This window comes from Phalacrocorax carbo, chromosome 1 (genome assembly GCF_963921805.1).
Source record: "Phalacrocorax carbo chromosome 1, bPhaCar2.1, whole genome shotgun sequence".
Lineage (NCBI taxonomy): Eukaryota > Metazoa > Chordata > Aves > Suliformes > Phalacrocoracidae > Phalacrocorax > Phalacrocorax carbo.
Genome location: NC_087513.1, coordinates 116,171,478 through 116,184,127, shown reverse-complemented (window position 1 = coordinate 116,184,127; position 12,650 = coordinate 116,171,478). Strand labels below are relative to the sequence as shown.

The following is a 12,650-nucleotide window of genomic DNA, read 5'->3' as shown; positions in this document are numbered from 1 at the left end:
GAGAGATGTCAAGGTACCCAGTATCTGATTAAGATGGCAGCTACTAACATGCAAGCTCAGAAACATCGTTGGTTCTCATGTCAGTATACCATGAGCAGAGGTTAAGACACCAGTGTGAAGGCTGTCACTTCCTCCTCTATGAAATACTGCTACATGTTCCTGCCTTCAATGTAAAGTCATCTAACAAGTTAATAAATTCACTGTTCTGATAACCTCTTAATTGCTGAATTTGTCCTTTGTATCATAGAATGCCACGTTGGAAAGGACCTCAAGGATCATCTGGTCCAACCTTTCTTGGCAAAAGCACATTCTAGACAAGATGGCCCAGCACCCTGCCCAGCCAAATCTTGATGTTGGGGAATCCACCACTACCCTGGGGGCATTATTCCAATGGCTGACCATTGTCATCATGAAAAAGTTTCCTCTTGTGTCCAGTTGGAATCTCCCCAGGAGTACCCATTACCCTTTGTCTTTTCCATGTGACTCTCTATAGACAGGGAGTCTCCATCTTCTTCATAGCCACCCTTTAAATACCAGAACATGGTGAAAAGGTCTCCCCTAAGCCTTCTTTTCTCAAGGCTGGACAAGCCCAGTTCTCCCAGCCTATCCTCATATGGCAGGCTTCCCAGTCCTTTGATCTTCTTGGTGGCCCTTCTCTGAACCCTTTCCAGCCTGTCCACACCTTTTTTCTATAGGGGGACCAAAAGTGAACACAGTACTCCTGACAAACGCTGAGTAGAGCGGGATAATGACTTTATCTCCACTGGTGATGCCCGTGTTGATGCAACCCAGCATCTTGTTGGCCGCCTTGGCCGCAGCAGCACACTGTTCGCTCATGTTGAGCTTTCTGTCCACCAGGATCCCCAAAGTCCCTTTCCACAGAGCTGCTCTCCAGCCAGGTAGATCCCAGCCTGTGCTGCACTCCCAGATTATGTTTTCCCAGGTGCAAGTCCTTCTATGTGTCTTTGTTTAACTTCTTATGGTTCTTGCTAGCCCCACTCTTCCAACCTATCCAAGTCTTCCTTCAGGGTGGCTCTCTGTTCCAAAGCATCCACTTCCCCCCTCACTTTGGTATCACTGGCAAAATTCATCAGGGTACACTTGATCCCATCATCCAGATGACTTATGCAGATATTTACAGTATGTTCATTTGCAAAGTATTCAGGGCCAATTACTCACCTGTTTTGTTGCAACACTGAAGCTGAATGACATATACAGACAGAGCTCAATTCTCTTCCAACTTGAGTGGTGTCTTACCTCCTGAGTTTAGTCAGATGGGCTTTAGATGGGCAACTGAGTTTTTAATTATGTTTTTTTTTATGTTTTATGATTGATTAAGGCTTCCCATACTTATAAACCAAGTTTGTTCTGACTGCTGGAGTGAGAAGAGCAGATGAAAATGTATCTTGTGGGGGGTGGGGTAAGTGTGATATCTCTTTTGTTTCCATACAAGCTGCAGAATTCTCTTATTTGGTTGTTATGGAAGCTAATAACACGAGTTGAAGACAAAGAAAGGAATAAGAAGAGACAGAGAAGCTAAAGAAACACAAGCCTAGGTGTGAGCACCACAGCTTGGGGTTAGGAACAGAAAACTTGACATTCTGCTCTTTTCCCTACTTCAAGACTCCTAATGTGCTAATTATTGTAAAATATCACCTCTAAACTGGAATTTACCTATTCTTGCATTTACTCTTTTATTTTTCTCTCAAACACTGCATTATATCACTCAGACAGTTCTCATCCCAAACACCAGGAGTAAGGTCTGTTCATATACTCAAATGTGGGGTTTTTTCCTCCTCTGCACTGTATATTACTCCCACAATCACAGCAGTCTGTACAGAATTAGCCTTAAGATAGTTAAGACTAATTAGCTATAAGAGGTCTTCAAAAAGACCTCTACCATCCCAAAATATGTATGTCTGTATCTTTGTTTGCTCAATCAAGTTATGTGCATAATTCAGTGCATTATTACCAACAAAAAAATGTTAAGGTGATTCTCAGTATGAAGTGATTGTGGTTACCCATTAAGCCAAAGGTTGAAGTGCACAAAATGGTGATCTTAAGATTATTCTTTCTTTCTTGCTTTGCTTTCATTGGAGCTATTAAAAGGCAGCATACTTCTGTAAATCATTATGGGGCAGTATCCAGGTTGTAAGTATTAATCATTTACTTTTTTCATTTTGGTGTCTCTCAGAAATCAGTAAGACTGGCAGACTGCTCATTATCAGGTATGCTAATTACGATTATTCAGAAGCTTGAGAATTTGGGCAGCATGAAGTTTCACATTGCCAATAATGTCTGAATACTCAGCTAGCATGAAAAGTCACATGTGAAGTCTTCTATGGCAGAATTTTTTCCTTTTTAAAGTCTGTTCTATAAATTTCCATTCTTCTGGAGGGAAATCAGTATTTTAATTAATATTCTGAAATAGAGTATTTTTAGTGTTCCTATACTCCCAGTACCTCAGCAGCCTTCTTGCTTTCAAGTAAAGCTCCAGACAGATGTAGAACTTCATCTCCACAGCACACTTCTCATTCATGGATAAATTAAAAGATTCCCCTGGTTTCAGTTTCACTGAAATGAAACTTGGTCTAGGTCTTGGGTATTCTTGCCATTTAGTGATGTATTATTTGAGGTCAGATTGTGCTCCTGGAAATGCAAAGTTTATTTTACGTGTTCACAAAATGCTTTGCACTCTAACATCTCTACAAAAAGGGTTTAAATTAGAGCAGTTTGCTACCTTTGAGCTTCTTTTTGCTTTTCCAGTTCTACAGTCTTCCTTTCTTGTTCCTTCTGTTTCAGCCTCTCAGCTTCCAAGTTCTTTTGCTTCTGTAGTTGCTGTTTGTTATGTATTTCTCTCAGCTCCTAGAGAAAAAAGTAAAATATGTGTAAACATACACAATGTGAATCATAACTAATGGCCCCATATATTTCATTGTTAAGTAATAAAACTTGGAAACAGTTGCATACCTCTATTCAAACTTACAGTATTGCCAAATGCATTGGCAGACATTTAAGGTAGATATCAAAGGTCTACAAATCACTTTGTTTTCCTATTTTTATCCATACAACCTGAGAAGTTAAAGGGTTAAGGAAAAAAGAATGCCATTTTTACATGGGGCTCTAAAAACTTGACTGAAGTTTGACAAAGCTTAATTTGAAGAGTCACGTTTTATTTTGTTTGCTGCTTTGTTGAGTTAATTTATTAAATTCCATACAAAAATCTGCCTTCTGAGCTGCTCATAATAGCAACTGTCTCAGATAATTGGTTTTATTTTGAAATTAACGGTGATTTACTAAAGAATCTTCAGGATTGTTTTACACTCAGGAGGTTGAATTCCTTAAGCAATGTCTTTGGGATGAATCGTGGCATAGAGAGTGTTCATTCATATACATGTTGGTTTTCTTCTAATTAAACGGAAAGACATTGCCTGAAGCATTTAGAATATAAATAACAACATCACCTTTTCCTCAAGATTTGTATTCTGCACTAATACCCATACAAATGTTACCCTGAATCTCTTTGCATAACCCAGAATTTTGCATCTGAACTCCTCAGTATTACAAGGAAAAAAGAATAACTTTACCTATGACTGAAATTTTTCATTGAAAATAGTTTACTTAAAAATTATTCATATGTTTTAATGAAAATATAGTGTAGACAAAAATATGCAGAGCAACTTTGTAGCAGGAAATTGTTTCTAAATCTGTATCTTAATAATGTCTACTTTTATTGAAATATATTATTACTTATATCATGCAGGTTTGTTTAGTTCTTGTATCTTTAAAAGCTTTATTTTAATTTATTCAGGGATTGAAACAGTTAATCTTGAATGTATTTGGATAGTTTTTCAGAAATGCACAATCTACAAATTACCCAGATGAAGACTTCTGTAACTATCCTCATGCACTGACTGAAATGTAGAAAATTGCATGAGAGTAAAAAAGAAAAAACCCAACTAAATATCAAGTGATTCAAAGGACCAAAATGAGAAGTTTCAGTAAGTTAATTTCGCAACATTATTACAAATGTCTTAGCTATAGTTTCATAAAAGTTGAAAGTTAATACTTGTTTATTTAGACTATAATTGCACTGTGTCTAAAAATCTTAGATAGTGAAAGTAATAGATGCACTAGTGCTGAACAACTGCACATTGTGCCACATCAAATTTTAAGATATCAAAATAACTACATTACGAAGAGTAGCACATCACCTTTGCATGGTTTTAAAACACTTCTGATATATAGATGAAAGTTTAAAAAAGTTAAGGAGAACCTCATGTCCTACCTCTCACTCATTTCATTTGTGATCCTCAATTTTAAATTCAATGAAAACTGAATTCCATATTATTACAGAGATAATTGGTTCTTACATAAGTTTTAATTAGGACTCTGCTATGGCCATGAAACTCACTGAAATATGGAGATAATTTCGGCAATACCATATCTTATGATGATCATTGTTTTCCATAGTCACATTAAAACTCAGTAGATAGATAGGATCTAGAATGGATATTACTGAATGTAAAATAAACTACTCTTGCAAAATCACCAAAAGTATTCAGGCAGGGTATTGCCTTTGAGAAAATTTTTAAACGCTGAATGCCCATAATTACAAACATTCACGCATAGCCTTATTTTGGACTAAGGAAAAGGGCTACTAAAAAGGAAACACATTAGCAGTATTGAACATAATGGGGGTTTTATTAGTTGGCCCATGAAGAACAATGAGAAAATAAAGGGATCAGAAGATTGCAGTGAACACACAGCTGGTCAACTACACCTGGAGCTAGACGGGGCCTCTCGCTGGACTATAAATTTCTGAAGTGCTAAATAGAGTGAACAGTCATTTTCAGTAACTGTATGTTATTAATTCAGCTCCTTTAATGTTGTTACATTTGTAATATATTGAGGTACAAAGGATTTGACCCTTGTTTCAAATTAACTTATCTGGGGAAATCACAGTCCCCATCTTCTCTACATGATCACCTGAACCCTATATTTGTATCAAAAAATATGTACAAGTGCAAAGGACAAATATACAACCATAAGAATGTTAGCAGTAGAGTTATTTACAGGCATTCGTCTGAAAGGACATAGATTAGAAAATGGCACAGTTGAAAGCAGTTTTCCACCTGGCCAACAGTATTAGGAATTTTTGTAGATTGTAGAAATCCATAAAACTAAGTATCTACAAAGCTCTTGAAACTCAGACTACTACTTCTGTGAAGTATCTAATATCTTGACTGGTATTCATGATTTTTAACAAGCTGTCTCTCTCTTCTGGGTAAAAAGACTGCTATCCAAAGCACAGGTTTCTGACTCCTACATTTAGTTCAGCCTTAGCACAGGCTTCCATTTACAAATCCTTTGTTGTTCTACTTAGTCTAGATTTCCTTCACATTCATGTCCCCTCCTGTCACTTTGTATGCCAAGAAGCTCAAGATTCTGAGCCCTGGCCAATGAGAACTCCTCTTGCTATTGAACAGAGAGATCTGGGATAGTCACACATTTCTAATAGGGCAACACTGGAGATAAGCTGTTGTTACTTGAAAAATTTTAAGCTATTTAGACAACTGTGTTTCACACTTTCTTCCCCTTTGTATCTTTATCCCCTACTCTGGTGTCTGAGCAGTTAAATAGAAATAATCACTAAGCAAAGAAAGAGGAACTAAAATTCTTCAAGAGTATGAAGGCTATCATAGTTAAACAAAAAAACCCCAATAAATCCCAAAAGCTTTAAGTGAGACAACCCAGATGCAACTATCTGAACTTAGTTTACTTTTTAACAAGAAATTTGTAAACTAGAAAGAATGATTCAATTCATCTACATACATAGAATCAGGAGGAATCTACCTCTAATTCAGAATATGGGTATTGTCTCCTCTTCAGAAAAACTTCCTAAATTTGCAAACACATAAAACCAAGTTACAACTTGCAAGAGATCTGTGCACCAAATGTGACTTACTTCCAACAGATGCCTAACTACAAGGCTAGCCCAAACTTTATATTTTAGTTATAGTTTATACATGTAAGTTTATCTAACTACCAAACGTATGATATATGCCACTTTTACTGCCAAATAGAAAACCTGGGAAGTTGTCGCTATAAGCCATGCCTCCATGTCTGTCTGGAGCAAGTAGTTTCCTCATACTGAGTAGATATAGTGAGATCATTAACCACTACGTCACACAGAGTGCTGCTGTCAAACCTGGTCCAAATAATTATTTTGTTTGCTTATTTTGTCATTTTATCTATATGTTCAGCTAAGTTAGGAACTCAAGGATACATTTTAATAATTATTTAAGTTTGCCATAGATGTTTTAACACATTATTCCCTCCCAGCTAAGCCAATATGCTAGTTCAGTATTTTGTGAAGAGATTTTTCTACGACATACCTGTAACAGCTAAGAAAATAGCTCATACTCCTAGCACTAGGTGGAATTTTTTTGGACATTAAAACAAGCAATATATATCGTTCTTTGCATTAGCTTGGAGGAAATAAAGATTGGATTGGTATCTCTTGCAACAGATAAATGCTTTGCCAGGGAGCAGTGGGAGGATGGGGGAGAAAGAATCAGCATCTCCCACAGAGTTAGAGGACACCAGTTGAACAAAATTATAGTAACACTTCAACAGTCAACAGAATGAAACATTTGCCAGCTGAATATTCAGCACAGTCCTACACTCATCTTTTACAGACATAAGCAACTTAAAAGCTGCACATTCACAAATCATATATTGTAACTCCAAAGACATAACAACGCTTTGCTTGTTTCTGGTGTGCAGGACAAAGCATGTTACCATCTTACCTTAAAAGCAGAGAGAAATTGTTACCTTTCCACTTAATTCACAAACAGACTAACAAGTATAATTTTGAGATGTTACAATAGCCACATTTAGGTACCCACATAATATTGAATACGAATTAAGATATGAGTTTCATACAGCAGAGTAATATTCACTATATACAGACAAGTCACATTGCTATGAAAACCTTAATGTTAGAAATGTAATTGTTTAAGCTCAAATTTTGCCCTTTGACAGAAAGACAATAGAACTTAGGATACTTCAGGGATTACAATACAAGGTTTCGATCAAATCTTTTCCCCTTGAGACAAACCAGAGCATTTGATCCCAGAGGAAAGACCCCTGCAGTTCTGTGCTCACTGAGGCTTTCCCACAGCAGTACTCTTCTACCCCAGATCCCCAGCTCCCACAGCACTTGCTTTGTCCTTGACATAGACAGTTCCTCCTTCCACCCCATATTATAGCTAGGGGGGATTTAATAAAGGGAATGTGTTGCCATCTCTCTCATACCTGGAATCAGAAATTACAGTGCTGTATAGGAATACTGAACATAAAAGGGTTTTCTTTTTAAAAATTCTGAACATTGTGATCAAAATAGGCAATTAACTTAAAATCTTGAAGTTTCAGATAAGCAAAAGACAAAAATGACTAACAAGTACCTTGCTGCCCAGCTTGCAATTCAAGGCACACTCCTCGTCGAGGCAGTAAGGATTAGATAAAGACTCAATTTATAAACTCTGCTCTTTGATTATGTTTTAGTGCTAGCACCTCTTATTAAATACTAACTCAGTTAAACACTGCACACTCATCTGTTTATGGTAAAGTGAAGCACATAACTGGAGGAGGTTCATCACTCAGATTGAGATAGTTGTGTACTGCCTGAGTATGGCATGGAGACCTTTAGAAAGGAGTCTAAGTAGTTGACGCAGCCCAGGAGAACTGCCAGGCACTGCAGCATTGCATCTTCCATTGCCACTGACTGGAAGAAAGAAATGCTCAAATGTAAACAGGCATTCATATGCAAGACTTGTCCAGTGCACACTGACTAGACAGGGACTGACAACAACTGCAACATGACACAAAATGTAAAACATTTTCAAGCACTTGATTTTACTCATTCACCACTTTCTCCAGGCACTGAGAACAGCTTCTCAGCAAGACTAACATATTCCAGAAACACTAGTTTACTTGTCTTCCCCTGTCCAATAACACAGATAAGCTCTAAAGACTTGACTCTTCTATGCTATATGAAATTATTATTTGGTCTTTGGAGACAAGAACCGTATTAAGAGTTATTTTAATTGTTTTATTCGACTTTGTGTAAGACTGACCTTTGTAAAATTTAAATGTAAATTCACACTGAAAATAGAATTTGTAAAGGAAAATTATAGTAGGACTATACATATACAAACAGGAAGCCTAATATAAAACCTTCTATTCTACAGTTATAAAGTAGAGGAAATAAACAATTGCCTAGTTACATTTTACAAATAACTATCCATTTTAATATTAGATTTCAAGGCTAACACTTCTAAAGAGTAATAGAAGTTAGACTCCTTCAATTGTAATTCAGGACACAAAAATGTGGCCCAACTTTTAACCTTGTTACAAACTCAGTTACTTACTCTATAGCCAAATACAGCACAATCCACAAGACTATTACCTTCTCTGATAAAATGCCTCAAATCTGATTCAAAAGGATATCTGAGCAGCTCCAGGTTAAGGTACCTATTTCTCTGCCAAACAAGTACTGACAGTTTCCTGAAACCATGTGGTTCTACCTAAAGAGAGTCAATAAAGATACTTCAAACTACCTGTTTTGAAATATTTGTAACATTTTATACCCCAGAATGTTTTTGAAAAGCAACTAGATTCTATTAATATTTTCATCTCTTGAGATGTTAACTTGAAACAGAAGTAACTGAAGTACTTGCGCTCCAAAGAGCTACTCAGAAGAAATTTACATCAGTTGTTTTGGAGGGAGGACGAAAGATCCAGTGGAAAAAAAATGTTTCATTTATCTCCCTAGTCACTCACATATGCTATTAAGACATGATGCAAAGATAAGGTAATTTAACACTTGTATTAAGTATTGACTTACTGCAGACCATAAAAACTATAATATGAAGGCAAGTACAGTGCAATCCACTCTATACTACTATAGTGTTAACAAACTGACCTGTAACCTAAAATATGTTGGAACATTGGGTAAACCTTATCGTCTCATCAATGAAAAGGCACATTAAATACTAGTTAAATCGTTCATTTTTTCTTGAACTATCACAGCATACTTCTGTATTCACTATCAGTAGTAGATCAAGTGTAGCCTATTTCAAAAGAATGCATCAGAAATGGAGTTTTGCAAAATTTAAGGATATATTCGCATAAGGGATAATGCAACCAATATTCATAGCCAATAAGGAATAAATCTCCACAACAACAACAAAGGGTTATAATTTAATGTTGCTGTCAACTTTACTGTCTCTTAAGCATGTCATCAAAACTAGTTGGGCATGTGCCTTGTACTCAGAGAGCAGTAGCTTACATATTTACAATTTTTGATCTGTTTTCTATTAAATTAAGCATTTTGACTAAGTAAGGACATGTATTACTCCCTCTCCCTGTAGGAAATAAGTGCAAAATGCTGTTAAGATTGTATATAACTTAAGACTATTCAGATATGTTATGGTTTTTTTTCCCCTGGGAGTTCACACACAGTACCACATCATTCTGCTTCTTGTCCAGAAGCTAGCAGTATTACAGAAGTCAAGACAAGCACCAGTGCCTCTCCATCACTCGTCAAAGAACAAAAGCTGCACAAGACAGTGTCAATTACGGTGCTGCTGTCCCAACAGCCACCCCATCAAATGTGCCTCTCCGTTAGTCTACTGAAGCACAAAGCAAGGTAGAAGTCTATCACTTTTAACGTACAAGATAATTTAGAAACAGCCTTGACTAAAAATTTAGTTTTAAAATTTATTTATTTAATAAAAATACATTTTAAAAATAAACATCTCTATTTCTCATCTTTACATATTTTCCCTTAGTTTACAAGATAATAAGTTTTTATTATATACAAAGCTCAGATGCAGTAGAATTTTTGATAACATTATTTGAAAAGGTTTTACATTTAAATGTGAGTTTTATACAGTTGACTGATAGTTACACAAATTGCAAGGTATTGTAGCACCAAATGAGCCTGCTGTATTTATGCACCCAGTTACTAATAAGTAAACAAAAAGTTCTTCTGTTAATTGGGGAAGCTATTAATTTGGCAATTATTTATAAGCCATTTCCTACCTATTTATTTCAAATATAACAGTCATCTTTCCAGTGGCAGTTCCTAAAAGCTGTTACAGATTTTGGCTGTTTAAGTATCTGAGAATTATGCAAGTTTCCTAGACTACTTTGCTTTGAGCAATATTATTACCTAAGAGACAGATGTGTTCAGCCTTTGTTTAAGAACAGAACCTCCACTTCACACAAACCCTAGTAAAATCATGAGTCTCAGGAAAGCTTTCACTAGCTTTCTGCAGCAAGTCTCATATGCAAGGTGTTCTGGGAGCTCTCTCCCCAGGAACAGCCGCCACTAAATCACTGCTTGCACACAGAGCATCTTCTAAGAGGTTTCTCTGCCAATGGGAGTACTACAATCATTCCATGCTGAGTCCACAAAAAGGTATATATGCCTTTGCAGATATTTAAATCTAGTAATAAAATCCAGCCCCCCCGAATACATCTTGAACGTCTAGTGAAACTACAAAAGAGCGGAGATACAACTCTCTCTGAATTAAGCTCCCACCACTCTGTTTCAATAGCACAGCTGCCCCACTGCCTTGTTTCTGCTTCTTAAACTCATCTCTTCCAAGCAAGTAGAGAAAGCTGCAGCAAGGCAAAAATAGCAACACAGAGCATCAAACAGTCAGCTTCCTATTAAGCACTGCTTCTATGTATTATGAAACGAAGAATACAATATCCTCAAGCCAGAGGAAGCTTGCTGAAGTCTTCTCAAAGAACTGTCTACATATCACGGTAAATGCTGAAATTTAGTTAAGTCTAAATACCAAGATTTTAACACAGAAATCAGTTTTCCAATTAAACTGCAAAATAGTTTACAACTGACAAGGCATTCTTGGACAGATGGCAGATGTTCTGATAAATCGGTATGTTTGTCTAATGCGCATTTTCAATTTTTAATGATCATTAACTTGTTATTTGTTAAGTCACGCCCCTCTATTTAAAATATTGAAATTTTTTTGTTTGGCCTTTTTTTTTATGCTACTGTCACAATACTAAGATTATTCACCCCCCCTGCCCATTTATATGCTCTTTAGGTCATTTATGATCAAACTGACTGCTGACACTAGTTTTAGAATTAATATCCTTTGGTCATATTTATCTGAAAAACACTTCAAAAGGACTCCATTTAGAAAGAAAAAAAAATCACCCAAAAAGCACAACATGTTAAGCTATGTCCAGAAAGCATATATAAAAAAATATAAGTGAACCATTCTGTCCCCTTTTAAAATAAATTGCAAATATTTTGTACTGTGTCTTTTATGACTCTGCAGAGATTCTCCCCTTTCCACCTCCCTGCTTAAGATTGCAAGAGTCATCTTTGAATTGACATTGAAACAGACAGTGGTACGGTCTACAGCTTTTGATTTTTCCTATAATAATTAATAACTTTAATATATAAAACAATCTATTTGTTACTTAAATTCAAACATGCCTTCCAACTTAAAGCATATGCTGTAATTGTAGTTGATCTAATTTCAAAGCAACTACCCAAATATTATTATACCTTGCAGGAAATTGAGTGTTTTTCTAGTCAGCTTTCAGGAGAAATCATCACTTGAAATAACAGATAAAGTACTTGAACATTAGCATATTTTATGAAAAAATGGATGCTGTTAAAAGTTTGTAACTAAAGACTGATTTATAACTTCTCACTGAAGAACACTTCCTCTACTGACTTTTGTAATTTTGGTAATCTTCTTGTGCAGAAATAAACAAAAATAACACAGTTTTAACAAAAGACTGATCAATAAAGCATAAAACCACAAACAACAGACAACTACATTCAGGAACAAGTATGAGCTTACGAACAGCAGATAAAAATTCTGCATGTCAGTAGAAAATCAAGTCTCTTTATTAAAGATTTCAATTTGAAGTACTGATTCCAGCAGACTTGCTGACTTACTACAATCTTGCACTTTAATGCGAAAGGGCAGAAACTGGCAAATTCATATTTGCAATCACAGATCTGGAATCAGAGCTCAAATTTATTCTTAAATAGATTCTGCAGATCAAGTTGATTCAAGCTCTGAGTTCGGATGTTAAGTAGTATTTTCTTTAAGAAAAAAAAATTGAGAATGTTTCAAAAAATGACATTCTAAATCAATCATTCTAGTTCAGTATTTTTTTCCATAATCAAGTTAGAAAATAATGAACTGAACATTTAGAAGAAAGGGTTAAAAAGTCTAGGATTACCTTCAGTTGATTATTGAAAATATCGATTTCCTGAAGTTTAGATCTGGTTTCTTTTTCTACTTCATCTAGCTGGTCTCGAAGCTGTTGACGTGCTAGTTCCTTGGCTTCTAAGGCTCTTTTGATAGTAAGAAGAGAATCTCCTGGTTTTAAACATATGGTGAAAGTAAGTTTTTGGAGGTTGGTGGGTGGGGTTTTTGCTGTTATTGTTGGGGTTGGGTATTTTTGTGGGGGTTTTTTTGTGGGTTTGGTTTGTTGTTTTTTTTTTTTTACACAGAGAATTTTAGGTCACAGAAAGCAACATTTTTCAACATGCATCTTGGAAATTACAGAGTACTGCTGTGTAATGC

General features: G+C 35.9%; 1 protein-coding gene across 6 annotated transcripts in view; it reads right to left on the bottom strand.

The window, feature by feature from the left end:
- The window catches only part of ITSN1 (intersectin 1), a 153,508-nt gene that overhangs the window by 65,678 nt on the left and 75,180 nt on the right, over positions 1 to 12,650 (bottom strand). For all 6 annotated transcript variants that reach the window (XM_064471109.1, XM_064471099.1, XM_064471092.1 and 3 more), the window contains 2 exons: positions 12,304 to 12,443; positions 2,741 to 2,865 (listed from right to left, as the gene is read on the bottom strand). In XM_064471109.1, the coding sequence (XP_064327179.1) occupies positions 2,741 to 2,865; positions 12,304 to 12,443 (265 nt within the window). The remainder of the gene's footprint in view (positions 1 to 2,740; positions 2,866 to 12,303; positions 12,444 to 12,650) is intronic.